The following is a 24,292-nucleotide window of genomic DNA, read 5'->3' as shown; positions in this document are numbered from 1 at the left end:
CCAGAGTTGTGTCAATAGTGCTCAGCAGGAAGGTGAGCATCCACAGTCACTTGGTGCTGCAGAGACACCCCAGAAGGGGAACTTCCTGGTAAAAAAAAAGTTGAATATGATTCAGAGTCTCATAATATAATATCCTAAATGTCTATGATACAATCACAAATCACTTGTCATACCATGGATCAGAAAAATTACAACTTCAATGAGAAAGGACAATATATGCCAACACCACGACCAATAGGATGCTGAAATTACATGACAAGGATTTTAAAGCAGCCATCAAACAAATGCTTCAGCAAGCTATCGTTAAATTTTTGATACAAATTAAAAATTATAGAAAATATCAACATGAAATAGAAGTTATAAAAAGTAAACAAGTGAAAATTCTAGAACTGAAAATGCAATCATTGAAGTTAAAAAAAGAAAAAAGAAAAATCTTGAAAGCCTCAGAGACAAAGGAATCATCACATATTGGAGAAAACAATATGAAAGACAAGAGGTTTCTCACGAAACCGTGAAGGCCAGAAGGAAGAGGCACAACATTTTTCAAGTACTAAGAGGAAGGAATTTTCGAATGTAAATTCTTTATCTGGCAAAATAGCCTTCGAGAATGAAGGAGAAATAGAGACATTTCCAAAGAAGGAAAGCTAAGGGACTTTGCTCTCAACAAATCTCTTTAAGTAATGGCTAAAAGAAGTTCTCTATTCAGAAAGTAAATGATGAAAAGAAGACTTGCAACTCCAGTATTTAAAAAATACATAGAACAGAAAGAAAATTTTCAAAGGCAACATATGAAAACATGTGAGATTCAGGCAAAGCAGTGCTGAGAGGGAAATTTACAGCACTAAATGCTTATATTAGATGAAAGGTCCTAGAATGTATAAAATACTCTTGAAAGAGAAGAATAAAGTGGGACCTGATATTAAGGCTACCTGATATTAAAGCTTACTTAATATAAGTATACTTATATAGTATTATATTATACTTACTTAAGTACATTATATTCTACTTAATATGAGTAAAATGTAATATACTTATATTAAGGCTTACTGTATAGCTACAGCTACTATACAGCTATAGTTATGGTGCTGGTGGAAGAACAGACACACAGATCAGTGAAGCTCACTAGAGAACCCAGACAGAGACCCACACTAGTATGCCCCACTGACGTTTTCAAAAGATGCAGGAACAATCCACTGAAAGAAGGAAGGCTTTTCAACTAATGGTGCTGGAGCAATTGGACATCCATGGAGGATGGCAGCACCTCACCTAAACCTCACACCTCATACACAAATTAACTCAAAATAGATCACAGACTTCAACATAAAATATAGAACTATGAACTATAAACCTTTAGAAAAAAATAGTAGAAAATATTTAAGATATAGGTTACTCAAAAAGTTCTGGGAATTGACAGTAAAACTACAATCCATAAACATAAAGATTCATCCAACTACTGTCCTGAAATTTCTGTGTTCCAAAAAATGTTTTGATTCATTTATTGCACACATATTTGTGTGTACACATACATAAATGCATGCACATGCACACACACATATAATAAAAATGTTTTAAAATTATAACCTGTTTGTACTAGAAAAATAGTGATGCCAGGACATATCTGGTAATTAGATAATACTTTAATTGATTTGTACTCAAATTGATGGTTGTTATTGGAAGTACTCCACTTTATCCACTTTTATTTATTAACATTATGTAAATTTTTAAGTGTTCTCTTATTTGCCATCTGAGGGATAAACCTATTTGCATTGTCTACTACCTTCCTAAGGGCTTCAGCATTTCTTTGTTTCTTAGACTGCAAATAACGGGATTAAGCAGAGTTGTCATTGCTGTATAGTCACAGCCATCAGCATACCTTCATGGAATGAGTCACTGTCCTTGGGCCTCAAATAAACAAAGCAAGAAAATCCATAGTGGATGCACACTATAGTGAGGTGGGAGGAGCAAGTTGAGAAGGCCATATATTTCCTCTTTGCAGAAGGCATGTTCACAACTATGGACCCAATAAAGACATAGGATATCATAATTAATATAAGGCTGCCCACCAACGCAATGGCAGGGAGCTCAAAACTGGCCATGCCATGATACAAAGTGTAATCACAAGCAAGGGAGACCACAGGCGAGATGTTGCAGAAGAAGTGCTGGATGGTGTTGGAGACATAGAAAGACAAGATGAATACAGTGATGATGATGCACAGAGAAACCAGGAACCCAACCACCTAAAAGGCCAAAATCAGCTGAAAGCTGAAAACAGATCTTACTGGTCATTTGAACGGCATAATGCAGTGGGTTGTGAATGGCAGTGTAGCGGTCATAGGAGATGGCAGACCTGGTGAAGCAGTTATTACCTGACAAGCCTGAGAAGAACATCTATGTGACACACTCAGAAAGAGAAATGGTCTTGCTCTCTGATAGCAAGTCCACTAACCTACAGGGGAGGACAAGTTTCTGAAATGAACAGGTCACAGAGGAAAAAGTACACGGGGCCGTGAAGGTTGTGACTGAGCTTGATGGCCACCATTATGGACACATTTGCAGCTAGGAGGGTCACATGGGAGAAGAAAATCACCACAATGAAGAGGCTCTGCAGGTCTGGGAAACTGGAAAACCCCACAGAAGGAATGTGCTCCCTATGGTATGATTGCCCATCCTCCTGGTGGGCACAGCAACTTTGCTCCAAAGGTGCTGAGGTTCTTGAGGTTAAGACTCTGGATAATTGTAAAAAGATCCATATACACTGATGTCACCTAGACTTTAATCAAGGGCACCTGGGAAAGTTTAGGCAACTCTTCGTGAAAGAACCTGAGAAAGGGATACTAAATGCTCCTGACTGAAGTCAAGTTCAGGAGTCAGAGTGATGAGAATGATTCTAGTATGAGAATCTGCATAAATGACATGCAGTGGGCCCAAATATCTTCTTGGATTTTACTCACAAAAGCACTCTTTATCTCTCTCTTTTCCAACCAATATCTGCACGTAAGAGGAAAATAGGAATAAAATTGCTTTGTCTGACCCACTGTATTTTGTGATGTCACATTTTTCAAATGCTTTTGTGATCCAATGGTACCTTGGTACTCAGGAGTGGTTAATGAACTATTGTTCGAATGAATAAAGGAATTCAATCCTTTAAGTCATTTAAAATGAAAATATCATTTAAAAAATTTAGGGACATCTGTGAAATTTTCCAAATGCACTTTGACTTTTCTTTCAATGCAAACCTATTTTCATCAGTGCACAACCATGAAGTGGCATCAGGTCATAATTGGGACAACGACTAGACCACATAAACGAATTTAACGTGTTGTAACTTCTGCTGGGTTCCTATCCATGGTGATAATTGGAGCTTGAGATCCATAACATCATTGCTTCTTAACACATATCAATGATTTTTAATTTCTTAAGAACTTCTCATTGACTCTCTTTCCAGATGCCTAATATAATATAAAGAGTAGCTTGGAGATAAAATGATTTTAGAGGTACTGTCTTATTCTGGAATGGCATATTCTGGTCATTATGTTGTAATGAACTTTGAGTTTTTAGCAAAACTTCCAGGACATTTTCTAGCAGGTATACCTGTTATGTGGTTTGCTTTGCAGTACAGAACTGCAAACAGAATCAACCCATATTTTTAAGATCACCTTGGCAAATTATATTTCTATTTTGCTTGTTCATTAAACATCCAATCTTGTAGGAGGTGAGGGCAGGAAAGTGATATGAGGACACTCCATAGAATTTTGATTTTAAATTCTGTCACCGTTAAAGGTAACATTTTTCTTATGTCCCTGCCACACATAAGTGCCACATTGACTGGAAAGTTGTCAAAAATCTTTATTGGAGAAATGTCTATTCAAGTCGTTAATCCATTTTGTAATTGAGTATTAAGTTTTTTGCTATTGAGTTGTAGAAGTTTTTTAAATATTTTGGAAATTAATCCCTTATCAGACACATGGTTTGCAAATATTTTCTATCATTTAGTAGGTTGCCTTTTCACTCTGTTGATTTATTCCTTTTCTTTGCAGAGGCTTTTAGTTTCATGTAGTCCCACTTGTTTCATTTTGCTCTTTTTTTTTTTTCCTGTACTTTTGGTATCATATCCAAGAAACCATTGCCAAAACCAAAGTCATGAAGCTTTCCCTCCATGTTTTTCTCTAGGAGTTTTATAGTTTCGAGACTTTTATTTAAGTCGTTAATATACTTTGATTTTTGTGTATGGTATAAGTGTCCAACTTCATTGTTTTGCATATGGATATCTATTTTCCAACACCATTTATTGAAAGGACTATTATTTGCCCATTTTCTAGTCATGGCACTCTTCTCAAAGATCATTTTACGGTATATATATGAGTTTATTGCTGGGCCCTCTGTTCTATCTCATTAGTCTATATATGTGCTGGCACCATACTGTTTTAGTTACTGTAGCTTCCTAATACATTTGAAATCAGGAAGTGTAATGCTTCCAGCTTTGTCCTTATTTCTCAAGATTTCTTTGGCTGTTCAGGATCTTTTGTGTTTGAAAACAAATTTTAGAATTGATTTTTCTATTTCTATAAAAAATGCCATAGGGATTTTGATAGCAAAAATAGGAAAATAGGAAAATCAAATACGACAGCTATTGTAGTGTTGAGATGGAGAGTAGTGGACTCATTTGATAGGAATGTAGGAGGTAAAATCAACAGGAGTTGGTCATTGGTGAGCATAAGGGAGAAAATTAGGATCCTGAATACTGACCTGGGTTCAGGGCCAGACTGTAGGCCTAGTCAGTTTTAGGGAATTAGGCAGAGTGTTGGGGTTAGGGAGAGGAAATTGTGAATCAGGGACTAGTTGGGGACCAGTAGTCATCACTTAGCACTTAAATCTTGAAGTTCACTAGATGACAGCACTGGTGAAGAGTACACATTCTAGCATTCACTCTGACCCGAATTTTAAACCTGGATTTAATTTAACCAGTTGTTTACATTTGGACAAGTATCTTGAAGTAAGCCTCAGTTCTCTATCTCTAAAATTAAGATAATAAAAATCCTAGGCTCACCAAATTATTGTGAGGATTAAATGAGAAAATGTAAACAAAGTGTTAAGCACAGTGCTTGACAAAGATTAAGGTCTGAATGAAAGTTGGCTGGTATTATTAATGCAAAATTTATCCAAGGTGCATCAGGCAGGCGAGATAAGACTTTCTCTAATTAGAATTAGCAAGAGAATTAGATTGTCTTCAGGTTAAAGATAGCTGTTTCCACCATCACCCATCTAGGCAAATAAGCCACTAGCCAGTAATCATGCCTTTGAGACCTGTAGAGTAAGTCTGATCTGGAGGTCATCCAAACCTCTTTTTACTTCATGGTTCTCTATCTATAGAACTTTAAAGATATTCATGCATTTTATACTTTTTGCTAGAAAAAAATATATATACATTTCTTAAATAAGGTGTTATTGAAAATTCAACTTTGCATGGCATTCCACCCCATTCACCCAATGGAGTGCCTTACATATATCACATAAAACCCTTATGAAATGAACACATATAGAATGAATGAAGCTAAGGTTGCTATTTTTTTTTTTTTTTTTTTGTGAGGAGGTCAGCCCTGAGCTAACATCCGCCAATCCTCCTCTTTTTTTTTTTTTTTTTGCTGAGGAAGACGGTCCTGGGCTAACATCTGTGCGTATCTTCCTCCACTTTATATGGGACGCCGCCACAGCATGGCTTACCAAGCAGTGCGTCTGTGCGCGCCCGGGATCCGAACCAGCGAACCCCGGGCCGCCGCAGCGGAGCGCGCGCACTTAACCGCTTGCACCACTGGGCAGGCCCCTAAGGTTGCTATTTTATATTTGAGGTTTAGTATTCCTTGACCTGAAAATATCAAACTTAGAATTAATATTTATCTATGAAATAGTTTATTATATTATGCTACCAGTAATGAAAGTGTATCAACACCTAGATAAAAATAAAAGAAAAACTGATCCCTTGATGATTGACAGAACCCTTAAAGATTAGTTATGATTGTGTGAAAAGAACTCCTCAATATTCACTTGAGAATGTGTAATGATCCCTGGTACTTTTGAATTCACATTTGACTCTCTAGAATCTTCAGAGATTTATCCTCAAAGGGAAACAAGATAGCATGGCTGCTATATAACAACAGTGACTTTGGATTTATTGCTGTGAGATGAATGAATTCTTTTTTCAAGAGGTAAGATTTTGGCTTCTGTGAGTTCATCTGGTGTATTGATTTTCATTTGCCATTTGAGAAGACTTTATTTTCTACGTTGTATCTGTACTTACAGCCACAGTTGAGAATCAGGGCAGACATAATCCAGCAGTCAGCTAGCAAGTAACCCTAGATGAGACAGTCTAAATTTCTACAGTCTATTTAGTGTGTATAAAGATGCATAATTCAAGATACCAGGATTCCTCATTTTGCCACCCAGAAGACCAGAAACTCACATGGTCTTCCAACACTATCTAAACTTGGCACAGCCATAATGTTAATAAATTCAGTAGTTTTGAGATGTTTTAGGGACTTACTGTTAGCAAATATCTTGTGGAAAGACTGCTTTTGTTTATTGTTCTAAATGCTTTAGCTTAAAGGCCACCAGATACTTTGGATTAAGTCGAGAATATAAAGCCAAAAAACTTGGAGATGAGGTTCAATTTGGCCACTGACCAGGTGAACCTGGGTAAATTTAACTTTTTAGGCTGGAACTTTATTCAGTCATATATTACATTGAAACTAACGCTATTTCATTCTGTAATACTCCAATTAGAGGACATTGTTACATTAGGAAATGATCTGATTTATTTGAGCAAATGTACTTTAATTATGTCTTAAATATTAATCATAAGATATTTTGCACAGTAATTAGATTGATATTTCAAACTACTTGACAAAACAACATTTTAATTGTAAATATTAAAAATCTATAACAAGTTTACAATAGGTGACTTCACTCATAACCTTAATTTTCAATTCCTTCCTATTTCATCTTTGTCCTATTAGAAAAACTGTATTTCTCCTTTTAAAAAATGGTCCTGTTTTACTGATAGAAATTATAAACTTGTGGTTAACTAGGCACTTCTTTTATGCATAGCTTTCAGAAAGTAGAAAGGGTCATTTATTATCCACCCATTTCTGAGAAACTCAGCTTCATCGTTAAGTATTATTTAATTTCGTTTACAGAACAGTTACCAAAGGAGTGGACTGATTTCAAGCTGCCTGGGATTCACGTCTTGATTCTACCACTTGCTGTGTAAATTTAGATAAATTACTTAACATTGTCAATGTCAGTTTCTTCATCTATAAATAAAATTAAAGTACTGGGCCAGCCCTGTGGCTTAGCGGTTCAGTGGGCGCACTCCGCTACTGGCGGCCTGAGTTCGGATCCCGGGTGCACACCGACACACCGCTTCTCCGGCCATGCTGAGGCCGCCTTCCACATACAGCAACTAGAAGGATGTGCAACTCTGGCATACAACTATCTACTGGGGCTTTGGGGAAAAAAGGAGCAGGATTGGCAATAGATGTTAGCTCAGAGCCAGTCTTCCTCAGCAAAAAGAGGAGGATTAGCATGGATGTTAGCTCAGGGCTCATCTTCCTCACACACACACACACAAAAAGTACTTAATATTACTTTTTAGAAATTAAATTAGCATCATAAATATAAAACTCTTCATCCTGTGTCCACCATTTAGTAAGTATTCAGTAACTGTTACTTATTACTCAAATCTCCTTTACATAATCCTATATTCATATACTTTTATATTTTGTTACACACACCATTCCTTTTTGTTAGTCTCATAATGTTTATGTTTTTTCATCCTTGCTTTAAAGCCAATTAAGTACATTTAAAAATATATAATATAAAGGGAAAAAGATATATATTATTTCAAGTAGATTTTTTAGTTTTTCTGCTAAAAACAACTTTTCAAATATAGAAGACTCATTATACATAAATATATAAACTCTGGATTCTGATTTTAAAAAAAATCAAAAATTCGCTTGAACAATTATTTGTTTTAATGATCTCTATGTGTATTACTGAAAATGAAACCAACAAATTTACAACTTTATTGTTTCATCACAGGTTCATTTTGGTAGCAGCTACGTTGTGCCATGGATGCCCTGGGGGATGGAAACCACACTGAAGTGACAGTGTTCATTTTATTGGGCTTAACTGATGACCCGATCCTTCGAGTCATCCTCTTCATGATCATCCTGTGTATCTACCTGGTGACCATATCTGGCAATCTCAGCACAATCATTCTTATCAGAATCTCTTCTCAGCTCCGTCATCCTATGTATTTCTTTCTGAGCCACTTGGCTTTTGCTGACATAGGCTATTCATCTTCTGTCACACCCAATATGCTTGTAAACTTCCTCGTGGAGAGAAATTCCATCTCTTATTTTGGATGTGCCGTCCAGATCGGTTCTGCTGCTTTCTTTGGGGCAACTGAGTGCTTCCTTCTGGCTGCCATGGCATATGATCGCTTTATGGCAATCTGCAGCCCATTGCTTTATTCCACCAAAATGTCCACACCAGTATGTGTTCAATTACTCGTAGTGGCTTACTTAGGTGGTTTATTCAATGCTTTCGCTTTTACTATTTGCATCTATTCCTTAGTCTTCTGTGGACCAAATCAAGTCAATCACTTTTTCTGTGATTTTGCTCCTTTAGTTGAACTCTCCTGTTCATATATCACTATCCCTGCAGTTGTCCCCTCATTTATTGCTGGATCCATCATTGTGGTCACAGTGTTTGTCATAGCCGTCTCCTACATCTACATCCTCATCACCATCCTGAAGATGCACTCCCCTGAGGGGCGCCACAAGGCCTTCTCCACCTGCACCTCCCACCTGACAGCGGTCACTCTGTACTATGGGACCATAACATTCATTTACGTGATGCCCAAATCCTACTACTCATCTGACCAGAACAAGGTGGTGTCTGTGTTCTACATGGTGGTGATCCCCATGTTGAACCCCCTCATCTACAGTCTCAGGAACAATGAGATTAAGGGGGCTCTGAATAAGGAGCTTGCCAGAAAAATATTTTCTTAGTGAAGCCTGTTATTTTATAAGATTTGATGTATAACATACCATAAATATAATAATAAAATGAAATTGAGTGTCTGTGGTCTAAATATTTCATCCATATTTCATTCCCGTAGCCAGTTCAGAGCTTTTTAGTAAAGGTAGGGGGTGGATTTTCTGATAGCAAATTGTAAATCAGAGGGCTATAGTGAGTAATATTTAATAAAATATAAATTTTAATTGATAACACAAATCAATTAAACTAAAAAATACTTAATCTGCCAATAATCATTTAAAAATTTATTCTTATCCTTTCAAAAGATGTTCTGTGCTGTAAGTTTATGTTATTGTACCTTGGAAACTTTAAGACTGTGTCCATTTTTAACTGCATCTTATCCCGTAATGAGCATGATAGTTCTGACTGAGTACATTCTGAGGGGAAATGACCAAGTGGTACCAGACAGTAACATTACTGCGGACATTCTCTTTGCAGTAAGGTTATCTGCTGGTGATGGGCTTTTTGGACCCATAAACGCTGTCCTATATTTCTGGTCACTGGTTCCAGCCTAGTTATAGGAGACCCCACAATAGAACAGGATGAAATGTTCCTGACTAACCAGTGAATTCTTCTATCAGGTCAAAACAGGTAACTTCTCTGTGGGAATGAGCAGCGTTCCTGAACTCCTCAAGGACCGGGTAAACAAACTCTTGGAGTCACTTTTTCGTGGTAAAATTCATGTCCCATTAAGGAAGATTGAGGTAACTGGATAATGTTTCCTCTGTGAAGCTTAATTGACCTCTATATCCTGATGACTACCATATTTATTTTTCATTACATGTCCCCTATTTAGTATTTTAGACAGAGGTATCTTTGTCTATTGTATTTCAAGCACAGATTGCCTAAACCTACAGTAATTATCTCTTTACACTGCCAAGTTGCTTACCTCCAATATTCTGTATCTCACTAAGAGGCACCATCATTCAATCAATTTATTGATTCAGAAACCTGAGATAACTGTACTTCTTTTTCCAGCTGTACATGCCTACTTTCAATGACAAGGTCTTGTACATTCCAAGTCCAATATTTATCTCCTATTTCTCTTCATTTTCATTGTAAAGTTTTCTGTTTCAAGCTACCAACTCATACATTTAATTTACATTAGTACGTCTCTGAGAGCTATTTTTGTGTGTCAACTTGGCTAGGGAATGGTGACCAGTTGTTTGGTCTAGATGTTGCTGTGAAGGTATTTCTTATATGTGATTAACATTTGAATCAGTAGACTGAATAAAACAGATCACCTTCCATAATGTGGGTGGCCCTCTTCCAATCGTCTGAAAGCCCTAAGAGAAAAACATTGTGGTCTTCTGAAAAAGAGGGATTCCCTCTCCTGGGTGACTTTCGACTCCAGTCTGCAACATCACCTTTTTGTTTTTATTTTTGTTTTTGTGAGGAAAATTAGCCCTGAGCTAACATCCGTTACCAATCCTCCTCTTTTTGCTGAGGAAGATTGGCCCTGGGCTAACATCTGTGCCCATCTCTCTCTGCTTTATATAGAACACCGCTACAGCACGGCTTGGTAAGCAGTGCGTATGACCGCACCTGGGATCAGAACCTGCAAACTCCAGGCAGCCAAAGTGGAGTGCGTGATTTAACTGCTATGCAACCAGGCTGTCCCCTGCAACATCACCTTTACTGGAATTTCCAGTCTGCTGGACTGCCCCGTGGATTTTGGAATTGATAGCACCCACTATTGTGTGAGCAAATTCCTTTAAAAAATATATATGTCTTATTCTGTGTCTCTGGAGAATCCTGACTAATAGAACTCTAACAAGTTTTCCTCTTCCCTCTCTTACTCTCTTCCGATTCATTCTCCATGCACCAACCGTGGCCCTAAATCTCAGTAGATTAGTTATTTTGTTAACATCACCCAAAGATCTTAGAATGAAGGCAACAATTCTTAAGAGGGCTTACAAAGTCCTGAGTTTGAGCCCTGTTTTATTTATCTCTCTCACACAGTTCTTCCCTCATTCCCCAACACCCAAACTCTAGGAATCAATCATTTGTCGATTTTAAAATCTTTAAACACATCCATCTTCTTTGCTGCCTCAGGACTCTCTCACTTGCACTACCTCCACCTGAATGCATTTTTCCCCTCACCTGGCTAACACGCCTACTTACGCTATAGGTACCAACCTAAATGTTGTTTCACATCCTCTCGGAAGCCTTCTTGAAGCTCAAGATCAGATAAAGGACACCTGTTATTTCCCTTAGAACCCTGTGTATTTTCTTTGGAACCCTGTGTATTTTCTTTGGAGTACTCAGTACACTTACAGTTACGGAATCAGGATTTGTTTTTTCCACAATGCTGGAAGCTTCTACAGACACTACAATGTCTTTCCTCTTTCCTCATGCATCTAATTTTCACACAGTTCCTGCAACATAGTAAGCATAAATGCATATTTGACATGAATGTAAGAAAAATTAGTAAATGAATGGATGGATGGCTGAAGTTTTTGCTCTGGCATGAACGACTGGCTGTGCTGCCTTTGAATCTGTTCAATGTCAGCCTGATTCAAGTGATGGAATGTTTGTGTCAGATCCTTCTACAACTGTGACAGGGTTTTACACAAACTCATGCTCACCGCAATTATGCCATTGCCTCAACTCTGTTTAGCTCAGATTGGCAACTAGAATCCTGGCTTAGTTCGGTAAAAGTTTTGTACTCACCCTCTGCTAGAGAACACATATCTCCCATATGTATTTACATGGTTGGAGATTTAGAAGATCTAGAAGCCAAATGTTAGTAATAGTAGTAGTAGCAACAGTAGGAGCATTACCAATAGGAGCAATAATATGAGATTGCTCCCTACATTCCAGGTACTGTTCCCAGAGATTTACAAATATTTACCCAAGTAATCTTCAGAATAATAATATAAAGTCCTAAAATTCTATAATAATTCTATAAACTTTTTTTCAATCCATATTTTAGAGAGGATGTAAGAGGCACATATATAAAAGTTAAGCAATAGCTCGAGGTGACAAATAGCCTCTTTTTTTTTTCAGTTTTCTTGATATTTAATTGACATACATGACTGTGTAAGTTTAAGGTGTACAGCATGATGGTTTGCTTATATGTATTGTGAAGTGATCACAGCTGTAAGTTTAGTTAGCATCTGTCATCTCACATAGATGAAGTAGAAAGAAAAAGCAGAAAAAGAAAAACATTATTTTTCCTGCTGGTGAGAATTCTTAGGATTTACTCTCTTAACAACTTTCCTGTCTCTCATAGAGCAGTGTGAACTCTAGTCATCATGCTGTACATTACATCCCTACCACTTATTTATCTTACAACTGGAAGTTTGTAGCTTCTGATCTCCTTCCTCCAATCCACCCTCTCCCACCCTCTGCCTCTGGTAACCACAAATCTAATCTCTTTTTTTATAAGTTTGGGTTTTTTTTAGATTTCACATATAAGTGAGATCATGCAGTATTTGTCTTTCTCTATCTAACTTATTTCACTTAGCATAATGCCCTCAAGGTCCATCCATGTTGTCACAAATGGCAGGATTTCCTCATTTTTTATGGCTGAATAATATTCCATTGTGTGTGTATACACACACACACACATGCCAGTAACATTCCATTGTATTTGTATATATACATCTATCTGTCTGTCTATCTATCTATCTATCTGTCTATACCACAACTTCTTTATCCATTCCTCCATCAATGGACTTAGGTTGTTTCCATGTCTTGGCTATTGTAAATAATGCTTCAGTGAACATGGGGGTGCAGATATCTTTTCAAGTTAGTGTTTTTGTTTCCTTTAGCTATATTCCCGGAAGGGGAATGATGGATTATATGGAGTTCAATTTTTAATTTTTTGAGGAACCTCCATATTGTTTTCCATAGTGGCTGCACCAATTTACAATTCCACCAACAGTGCACAAGGGTTCTCTTATCTCCACATCCTTGCTAGCATTTATCTCTTGTCTTTTTGATGATGGCCATCCTAACAAGCAAGAGGTGATATCTCATCATGGTTTTGATTTGCATTTCCCTAATCACTAGTGATGTTCAGCATCTTTTCCTGTACCTGTTGACCGTTTGTATATCTTCTTTAGAAAAATGTCTATTCAGGTCTTTTGCCCATTTTTTAATTGAATTATTTTTTTGCAATTGAAAGTATGAGTTCTTTATATATTTTGGATATTAACCCCATATCAGATATATGGTTTGCAAATATTTTTTCCCATTCCGTAGATTGTTTTTTCACTTTGTTGATTGTTTCTTTTGCTGTGCAGAAACTTTTTAGTTTGATGTAGTCCCACTTGTATATTTTTAACTTTTTTGCTTGTACTTTAGGTGTCAGATCCAAAAAATCATTACGAAGACCCATGTCAAGGAGCTTTATTCCTATGTTTTCTTCTAGGAGTTTCATGGTTTCAGGTCTTACTCCATTTAGAGTTAATTTTTGTGAGTGATATAAGATAGGGGTCCAGTTTTGTTCTTTTACATGTGAATATCCAATTTTCCCAGCACCATTTGTTGAAGAGATTGTCTTTTCTCCATTGAGTATTCTTGGCTCCCTTGCCAAATATTAGTTGACCGTATAGAAAGCATCTACTTTATTATAAGCAATTTGCTTTTCTGTAAGCCCTTGAAATGGTGTCAAGTCATAGAAAACTCAGTGGCATAAATCTGAGCTAGCAGTATATTTCTAACAGTTATTTATTTATCCTAGTTCCTTTCAAAATTGGATCTTTCATCATTCTAATACAATTACAACTCAGAATATTTTACTTGAAGATTTTTTTTAAAATTTTTTGTTTATTGCAGTAACATTGGTTTATGACATTGTAAAAATTTCAGATGTACATCATTGTACTTCTATTTCTGTATAGATTACATCATGTTCACCACCAAAATACTAATTACAACCCATCACCACACACATGTACCGAATTATCCCTTTCACCCTCCTCCCTCCCCCCTTCCCCTCTGGTAACCACCAATACAATCTCTGTCCCTATATGTTTGTTTATTGTTGTTATTATCTACTACTTAATAAAGGAAATCATATGGTATTTGGCCTTCTCCCTCTGACTTATTTCACTTTGCATTATACCCTCAATGTCCATCCATGTTGTCACAAATGACTGGATTTCATCGTTTCTTATGGCTGAGTAGAATTCCATTGTGTATATATACCACATCTTCTTTATCCATTCGTCCCTTGATGGGCACTTAGGTTGCTTCCAAGTCTTGGCTATTGTGAATAATGCTGCAATGAACACAGGGGTGCATGTACCTTTACACATTGGTGTTTTCAAGTTCTTTGGATAAATACCCAACAGTGGAATAGCCGGGTCATATGGTAGTTCTATCCTTGATTTTTTGAGGAATCTCCATACTGTTTTCCATAGTGGCTGCACCAGTTTGCACTCCCACCAGCAGTGTATGAGGGTTCCCTTCTCTCCACATCCTCTCCAACACATGTTGTTTCCTGTCTTGTTAATTATAGCCATTCTGACGGGCGTGAGGTGATATCTCATTGTAGTTTTGATTTGCATTTCCCTGATAGTGATTTAGAACATCTTTTCATGTGTCTCTTGGCCATGTGTATATCTTCTTTGGAGAAATGTCTGTTCAGATTTTTGCCCATTTTTTAATTGGGTTGGTAGTTTTTTTGTTGTTGAGATGCATGAGTTCTTAATATATTTTGGAGATTAAGCCCTTATCAGACGTATGGTTTGCAAATATCTTCTCCCAATTGTTAGGTTGCCTTTCGTTTTGTTGATGGTTTCCTTTGCTGTGCAGAAGCTTTTTAGTTTGATGTAGTCCCACTTGTTTATTTTTTCTATTGTTTCTCTTGCCCGGTCAGACGTGGTGTTTGAAAAGATGTTGCTAAGACCAATGTCGAAGAGCGTACTGCCTATGTTTTCTTCTAGAATTTTCACAGTTTCAGGTCTTACATTCAAGTCTTTAATCCATTTGGAGTTAATTTTTGTGTATGGTGTAAGGTAAGGGTCTACTTTCATTTTTTTGCATATGGCTATCCAGTTTTCCCAACACAATTTGTTGCAGAGACTTTCTTTTCCCCATTGTATGTTCTTGGGTCCTTTGTCAAAGATTAGCTGTCCATAGATGTGTGGGTTTATTTCTGGGCTTTCGATTCTATTCCATTGATCTGTGTGTCTGTTTTTGTGCCAGTACCATGCTGTTTTGGTTACTATAGCTTTGTAGTATATTTTGAAATCAGGGAGTGTGATACCTCCAGCTTTGTTCTTTTTTCTCAGGATTCCTTTAGCTATTCGGGGTCTTTTGTTGTTCCATATAAATTTTAGGATTCTTTGTTCTATTTCTGTGAAAAATGTTGTTGGAACTTTGATAGGGATTGCATTGAATCTATAGATGGCTTTAGGAAGTATGGACATCTTAACTATGTTAATTCTTCCAATCCAAGAGCACGGAATATCTTTCCATTTCTTTGTGTCTTCTTCAATTTCTTTCAGCAATGTTTTATAGTTTTTGGTGTACAGATCTTTCACCTCTTTGGTTAAGTTTATTGCTAGGTATTTTATTCTTTTTGTTGCAATTGTAAATGGGATGGTATTCTTAATTTCTCTTTCTGCTACTTCGTTGTTAGTGTACAGAAATGCAACTGATTTTTGTATGTTGATTTTGTATCCTGCAACTTTACCATATTCGTTTATTACTTCTAAAAGTTTTCTGGTGGATTCTTTAGGGTTTTCTATATATAAAATCATGTCATCTGCAAATAGTGACAGTTTCACTTCTTCCTTTCCAGTTTGGATCCCTTTTATTTCTTTCTCTTGCCTGATTGCTCTGGCTAGGACTTCCAGTACTATGTTAAATAGGAGTGGTGACAGTGGGCATCCTTGTCTGGTTCCTGTTCTTAGAGGGATAGCTTTCAGTTTTTCACCATTGAGGATGATATTAGCTGTGGGTTTCTCATATATGGTCTTTATTATGTTGAGGTACTTTCCTTCTATCCCCATTTTATTCAGAGTTTTTATCATAAATGGATGCTGTATCTTGTCAAATGCTTTCTCTGCATCTATTGAGATGATCATGTGATTTTTATTCTTCATTGTCTTAATGTGGTGTATTACATTGATTGATTTGCGAATGTTAAACCATCCCTGCATCCCTGGAATAAATCCCACTTGATCATGGTGTATAATGTTTTTAACGTATTGTTGTATGCGATTTGCTAGTATTTTGTTGAGGATTTTTGCATCGATGTTCATCAGTGATATTGGCCTGTAATTTTCTTTTTTAATGTTGTCCTTGTCTGGTTTTGGTATCGGGGTAATGTCAGCTTCGTAGAATGAGTTAGGGAGCTTCCCCCCCCCCTCAGTTTTTTGGAAGAGTTTGAGAAGGATAGGTATTAAGTCTTCTTTGAATGTTGGGCATAATTCCCCAGGGAAGCCGTCTGGTCCTGGACTTTTATTTTTGGGGAGGTTTGTGATTACTGTTTCGATCTCCTTACTGGTGATTGGTCTATTCAAATTCTCTACTTCTTCTTGATCCAGTTTTGGAAGGTTGTATGATTCTAAGAATTTATCCATTTCTTCCAGATTGTCGAATTGGTTGGCATATAGCTTTTCATAGTATTCTCTTATAATCTTTTGTATTTCTGAGGTGTCTGTTGTAACCTCTCCTCTTTCATTTCTGATTTTACTTATTTGTGCCTTCTCTCTTTTTTTCTTGGTGAGTCTAGCTAAAGGTTTGTCAATTTTATCTTTTCAAAGAAATAGCTCTTGGTTTTATTAATTTTTTCTATTGTTTTTTTGGTCTCTATTTCATTTATTTCTGCTCTTTTATTATTTCCCTTCTTCTACTGATTTTGGGCTTGGTTTGTTCTTCTTTTTCCAGTTCCTTTTGGTGCCTTGTTAGATTGTTTATTTGAGATTTTTCTTGTTTGTGGAGATAGGCCTGTATCACTATAAACTTCCCTCTTAGAACTGCTTTTGCTGTATCCCATAAATTCTGGCATGTCGTATTTTCATTTTCATTTGTCTCCAGGTATTTTTTGATTTCTTCTTTCATTTTTTCGTTAACCCAGTCGTTGTTCAGTAGCATTTTGTTTAATCTCCACGTATTTGTGGCTTTTCTGATTTTCTTCCTATAGTTGATTTCTAGTTTCATACCGTTGTGGTCAGAAAAGATGCTTGGTATTATTTCAATTTTCTTAAATTTATGGAGACTTGTTTTGTGGCCTAATATGTGATCAATCCTGGAGAATGTTCCATGTGCATTTGAAAAGAACGTGTATTCTTCGGTTTTTGGATGGAATGCTCTGTATATATCTACTACGTCCATCTGTTCTAGTGTGTCGTTTAAGGCCAATGTTTCCTTATTGATCTTCTGTTTGGATGATCTATCCGTTGGTGTAAGTGGAGTGTTAAAGGCCCCTACTATTATTGTGTTACTGTCTATTTCTGTTTTTATGTCTGTTAATAATTGCTTTGTATATTTAGGTGCACCTACATTGGTGTGTAGGTATTTACAAGTGTTATATCCTCTTGTTGGATTGTTTCCTTGATCATTATGTAATGCCCTTCTTTGTCTCTTTTTACAGTTTTTGTTTTAAAGTCTATTTTGTCTGATATGAGTACTGCTACCCCAACTTTCTTTTCATTGCCATTTGCATGGAGTATCTTTTTCCATCCCTTCACTTTCAGTTTGTGAGTGTCTTTAGGTCTGAAGTGTGTCTCTTGTATGTAGCATATATATGGGTCTTATTTTTTTATCCAGTCAGCCACCCTATGTCTTTTAATTGGAGCATTTATTCCATTGACGTTTAAAGTAGCTATTGATAAGTATGTACTTACTGCCATGTTTTAATTTTTTTTTTTCTCTCAGTGTTTTAGCAGTCCTTCTCTGTTCCTTTCTTCTTCTATACAGAATTGATGGTCACTTTAGTTTGACCTCTGTCTGAAAGATGTACTCTTTAACTCCCCTCCTCCCTCCTTTTATGTTTTTGATATCATATCTAACCTCTTTTTTGTGCATTTGTATCCATTACGTTCTTTTCATGGAAATAGATAATTTTTCCTATTTGTGGTCTTCTCTTTTCCCCTTAAATCAGTCCCTTTAACATTTCTTGTAGCACTGGTTTCTTGGTGACAAACTCCTTTAATTTTTGCTTATCTGGGAAAATTTTGATCTCTCCTTCCATTTTGAATGATAACCTTGCTGGGTAAAGTATTCTTGGCTGTAAGTTTTTTCCTTTTAGCACTTTAAATATATCGTGCCATTCTCTTCTAGCCTGTAAGGTTTCTGCTGAGAAGTCAGCTGATAGCCTTATGAGGTTTCCTTTGTATGTAACTTGACATTCTCTTGTGGCTTTTAGGATTCTCTCTTTATCTTTAATTCTGGACATTTTGATTATGATGTGTCTTGGTGTGGGCCTCTTTGGGTTTACCTTGTTTGGGGCTCTCTGTGCTTCCTGTACTGGATGTCTGTGTCCTTCCTTAGGTTAGGGAAGTTTTCATCTATTATTTCTTGAAATAGATTCTCTGCCCCCTTGTCTTGCTCTTCTCCTTCTGGGACACTTATACCACGGATGTTAGTGCGCTTGATGTTGTCCCAGAGGTCCCTTAGACTGTCCTCACTCTTTTTCTTTTCTCTTTTACCTGTTCACCTTGGGTAATTTCTTCTAGTCTTTCGTCCAGTTCACAGATCCGTTCTTCTGTATCCTCTACTCTGCTTTTGAGTCCCTCTAATGAATTTTTCATTTCCAGTATTGTATTCTTCATTTCTGATTGGTTCTTTTTTATATCTTCCATTTCTTTGTTGACATTCTCACTGAGTTCATCTATTCTTCTCCCGAGATCAGTGAGCATCCTTAACACTCTTAGTTTGAACTCTCTGTCGGGTAGGAAGCTCATTTCTGTTTCACTTAGTTCCTTTTCTGGCGTTTGTCCTGTTCTCTTACTTGGAATGTATTCTTTCACCTCCTCATTTTGCCTCTTTCCCTGTGCTTGTGTCTACATATTAGGTAGGTCAGCTACGTCTCCTGCTCTTGGATAGGTGACCGTATGTAAGTGATGCCTTAGGAGGCTTCCAGTGTGCTTCCCTCAGTCCTCAATGTTCCAGGGGTGACCCTTATGTGGGCTACGTGTGTCCTTCTGCTGTGGTCTGTTTGCTCTCCCTGTAGATGCCCAGGGAGCCTGAGTTATGCTCCTGGCCTGCTGTTGTAATGCTCAGCTGCTTGTAGTTGTTGTGGGACCTTCAGTCTCTTTATCAGGTGTGAGAAGCCCCAGCAGAGTTGGCTGCAAGTTCTAATACCACATTTGTGTTGCAATATTTCTTTTAAGTCAGTAGGCCCCCAGCGTGGCAGGTTGTTAGGCTCAGGGCCTTACAATTGCTGTAAGCCTCTAGCCTATTAGGTCTCTTGTCAGCTCTCTGAGGATTGCAGCTGGGTGGGGTTGGCCTCAGGCACAGGAGCACCCAATTGTTTCAGGCTTTGGAAGGTGGGGCAAACCCCCTATCTGGGTCTTTGAGAAGCACAAGTCTTCTGCAGCTGACAAGCCCTGCCGCCCACAGGTCCACACACACAGTCAACACAGTCCCGCCCCGTGTGCGTGCCCCGACCTCCCCAAGCAGACCCAGTCTCTCCACGGCGGGAGCCCCACACACTCCGCCACCACCCCACACTCTCCAACCGCTCCTTGTGCACACCCTGCCCCACTCAAGTCGGCTCAGTTGCCAGGCTGCAGAGAATCCAGTCACCAATCTATGCAGACTCACATGTTGCCTAAGGGCTTGCTATTGGGTGGATCCAGTCTCTAGGGTGGGCTGCCTGCCCTGGCTGAGCGGGATTAAATTGGTGCTCTAGCGGGTGGGGCAGACCTGGGCTAGCAGGCCTCAGGGAGACCTCCAATGGCATCTGTGTCAGCACGCTCACACCAGGCCACAACAATGGCCGCCGCCAATGTCCCAGTCCCTGGAGAGGTCTCACCCCTCACTGAGATGCACTCAGGGCCTAGTAGGTGAGTCTCTTGTCACCAAAGTACTGTGCACCTTTCTTCTGGTGATTTTAGGATGCTTTCTGAAATGGGTGAGTTTGCACACGGGCCCTTTAAGAGCCAGTTTTAGTTTCTTTTTGAACCGGGTTTTCTGGGGATACTCCCCAATGCTTTAGTAGCAGGCAAAATCAGATATTATGCCACTCACCTCGATTGTGCTGGGTCCACAAAATGCTCACAGCGGGGGCACTCCTGGCTCAGGGCCCCAGGCCTCCAGGGAGGGCTGCGTACCTGTGTGCTGCTCCCGGGCGGCCGTGAAGCTGGCGGCTTGTGAAGGCGGTGTTTTTCCTCTCCAGAAGGGAGTCTCTGCCTCTTCCACCTCAGTTAGGATTGTCCGTTGTTGCAGGAGTTCCCCTTATCCAGTTTTCAGTTCTGTCTCAGGGGTAATTTTTCCACGAGTAGTTGTAAATTGGCTGTGTCCACAGGAGGAGGTGAGTTCCGAGTTTGCTTACGCCGCCATCTTGACTCCGCCTCCCTCAAGAACTTTCAATGGGTAAAGAATTGTCCTTTCAGTAAAATGGTGCTGAGTCAATTGAATATCCACGTTCAGAAGAAGAAAGCTGGACCCTTACCTCACACCATTACAAAAAATAATCCAAATAGATAAAAAACCTGCCATAAGAGCTAATATACTATAAAACTCTTAGAAGAAAGCATAGAGGTAAGTTTTTGTGATCTTGGATTTAGTAATGGATCCTTCATTATGACATCAAAAGCATGGGCAAAAAAGAAAAGAAAAACTAGATAAATCAGATTTCATTAAGGTTAAAACTTTTGGGCTCCAAAGGAAACTATCAAGAAAGTGATGAAATAACACACAAAATAGGAGAAAATATTTGCACATATATGTCTGATTAGGGACTTGCATCTAGAATTATATAGAGTACTTGCAATTCAATACAAATAAACCAATTAAAAAATGGGCAAGAGTGATGTCAGGGTCATGGTGGAGTGAATGTCGTCTTTCTCTATTCCCTGTAAGTTACATCCAATCAGACATCTATTGACCAACAGAGAATTCCCTACACAACACAACAGGATCCCTAAGAGATCCTTGCATCTATACATCTGAAGGTGCGTGGACTGGACCCCCGTGAGGCATTCTAACTAGCAGGCAGCCCCCACTCCCCTGGCAGCAGCAATCCAGGGTGTAGATCCTCACAGTGACCCAAATGCCTGTGAGTATTCACTGTGGGGGCTGAAAAACCCAGGTGCAGCTTGCTCCATGGCTGTCTCCCAGTAGATCAAGCCCACATGGCTGCCAGCGGTTGTGGCCAGGGCAGAGAAAAAAACAGGTGTGGCTTTCTCTCTGCTCATCTCCAGCAGAACTGGCCTGCATGCCTATGAGTGGTCATAGCAAGGGCAGAAAAAACAGGTGTAGCTTGCTCCCTGCCCTTGTCCCAGTAGATCTTCCCCTCCTACACTACACATACACTACCTTCCCCTCCATTGGCGGTGGCCAGGTCTTTTCAACAGTGGGAATAGTACAGATAATTGGATTTTCCCGGCTGGGGGGGAGGGGTGCCTTGACCTCAGTTTTCAAAACACACTCGCTAGCACCAGAAACTAGAGGCTGCAGAGTGAGCAACAACAAAAACCTCTCTCTGCTCAGCTCCTGCTCCCCTCTAGTAATGGCAAGTGGGACACGTGAACAGAGGCATCAGGAATGACAGCAGAACCAGTGACCTAGTCCCAATGGTGGCACCACCAACACCAGCTCAACCAGCAGCAGGGGCTGCATGAAATTCCCTGAGTCCCCAGGCCCTTGGCAGTAACAGCAAAACCCAGGAACCCAGCACCCCTGACAACAGTGCAACCAGCACCCCCAGACAACCCAGCAGCAGCAGCAGCACAAGCGGTCCATGAGGTAGCACCATCTGAGCCTGTGGAGAGCCCATGGAGAGCCAGTAGAGGCATATGAGACCCAGGTGACCCAAGAAGCAACATAAGTACTTCCAGCCTGGTGATCCTGGTGCAAACACCTGAAACTGTAGTGACATCATAAGTAGTAAGGTAGCAGTAACTCTAGAGGCACAAGCACCACAAGGAGGGCACTGATGACGCATCTGGCAGAGATAGTGGAAGGTGAAAAGTCCAGGATCTCAAATACAATCAGAACCAGCTCAGAACTAAAGTAACCAAAGCTGTGCCCAAATAAGAAAGGTGGTTACTACACAAATGTGCTGGCAGAGGATCAATTCATCAGACACCATGAAGAACTACTGTAACAGAGCAGAACAAAAAGACAATGACCACTCTCCAGAAACCAAACTTGAAGTCACAGAAGATTATAGTCTAACTGGCAGAGAATTCAAAGAAGCTGTCATAAAGGAACTCAACATATTACAAGAAAACTCAGAAAGACAGATCCATGAGCTCAGAAATAAAATTAATGAACAGAGAGAGTACTTCACCAGAGAGATTGAAACTCTAAAAAAAAAACACACACAGAAATTCTGGAGTTGAAAGGCACAATTAATGGGATGAACAATAATGTAGAAAGCATGAAAAATAGAGCAGACTGGGGCTGGCCCCATGGCTTAGTGGTTAGGCACACACACTCCGCTACTGGTGGCCCAGGTTCGGATCCAGGCGCGCACTGAGGCATCGCTTTTCTGGCCATGCTGAGGCTGCATCCCACATGCAGAAACTAGAAGGATGTGCAACTATGACATACAACTATCTACTGGGGCTTTAGGGGAAAAAAAAGGAGGAGGATTGGCAATAGATGTTAGCTCAGAGCCAGTCTTCCTCAGCAAAAAGAGGAAGATTAGCATGGATGTTAGTTCAGAGCTGATCTTCTTCACACACACACACAAAAATAGAGCAGACCACATGGAGGAGAGAATTAGTGAGCTTGAAGACAGAAAACTAGAAATGATTCAGTTGGATGAAGAGAAAGAACTAATGAAGAAATTCTTTGAGAAATATCCCACTCAACTAGGAAAAGTAACAAAAGGGTTATAGGTATCCCAGAAGGAGAAGAGAGGGAGAAAGGAGCAGAGACCTTATTCAAAGAGATAATAGCTGAGAACTTCCCAAACCTGGGGAATAAACTGGACATGTATTACATGAAGCTAATAGAACTCCTAATTACCTCAATGCAAAAAGACCTTCTCCAAGGCATATACTATTAAAACTAGCAAAAGCCAATGAAAAAGAAAAAATATTAAGGGTGGCAATACAGAAGAAAATAACCTGCAAATGAACTCCCATCAGGCTTTCAGAGATTTCTCAGGAGAAACTCTACAGGCTAGGATAGAGTGGAATGATGTATTCAAAATACTGAAAGACAAAAACTATCAGCGAAGAATACTCTATTCAGCAAAATTATCCTTCAGATATGATGGAGAAATAAAAGCTTTCCCAGACAAGCAAATGCTGAGGGAATTCATTGCCACTAGACCTGCCTTACAAGAAATGTTGAAAGGAATCCTCTTACTTGACACAAAAAGGCAAAGATTTACAAAGCTTTGAGCAAGGAGATAAATAGACAGAATCAGAACATTGCAGCTCCACATCAGAATAGGTTGGTAAACACTTACACCATAAAGGATAAAGAGAAAGAAAGCATCAAAAATAGCTATAACCATTTCAATTTGGTAACAAACTCACAACACAAAAAAGAATAATTTGTGACAACAAAAACGTAGAAGGGGGAAAGGAAAGGGACAGAACCTGCATAGGCTAACGGAGATGAGAGGTTATCAGAAAAAGCACTATCTCATCTATGAGATCTTTTATACAAACCTCATGGTAACCACAAAACAAAAATTCAGAGCAGAGTCACAAATCATAAATAAAGAGAAAATTGAGAAGAACATCACAGAAAACTACCAAACTGAAATAGCAGACAGAAATACAAGGAAAAATAAACAATGGAAATATTAGAACCACCAGAAAAGAAAAATAAAATGGTGGTATTAAGCCCTCATATATCAATAATCACTCCAAATGTAAATGTATTGAATTCACCAATCAAAAGACACAGAGTGGCTGGATGGATTAAAAAATAAGACATAACAGTATCCTCCTACCAGGAAACATACCACGGCTCTAAAGACAAACATAGGCTCAGAATGAAGGGATGGAAGATGATACTCCAAGCAAATGGCAAGCAAAACAAAGTGGGTGTAGCCATACTTATAGGAGACAAAAGAGACTTCAAGATAGAAAACATAACAAGAGAT

At 38.7% G+C, this 24,292-nt stretch overlaps 1 protein-coding gene and 1 pseudogene across 1 annotated transcript; one reads left to right on the top strand and one right to left on the bottom strand.

Annotated features, from left to right (window-relative positions):
* Window positions 1–1,696: 1,696 nt before the first annotated feature.
* On the bottom strand, window positions 1,697–2,667 carry LOC131409143 (olfactory receptor 10K1-like; annotated as a pseudogene).
* A 5,456-nt stretch (window positions 2,668–8,123) lies between these two features.
* LOC131408835 (olfactory receptor 5P6-like) lies at window positions 8,124–9,068 on the top strand. Its single transcript, XM_058545895.1, has one exon. It carries the CDS (start codon window positions 8,124–8,126, stop codon window positions 9,066–9,068), a length of 945 nt encoding a protein of 314 aa, XP_058401878.1.
* Window positions 9,069–24,292: the final 15,224 nt, after the last annotated feature.

This window comes from Diceros bicornis, chromosome 7, assembly GCF_020826845.1.
Source record: "Diceros bicornis minor isolate mBicDic1 chromosome 7, mDicBic1.mat.cur, whole genome shotgun sequence".
Lineage (NCBI taxonomy): Eukaryota > Metazoa > Chordata > Mammalia > Perissodactyla > Rhinocerotidae > Diceros > Diceros bicornis.
Note: the sequence above shows the minus strand (reverse complement) of the source record. Positions and strands in the feature narration are given on the sequence as shown.

Bases quoted from the DNA above. Each gene is read 5' to 3' on its own strand.
- LOC131408835 (XM_058545895.1), top strand. From the start codon at position 8,124: ATGGATGCCCTGGGGGATGGAAACCACACTGAAGTGACAGTGTTCATT.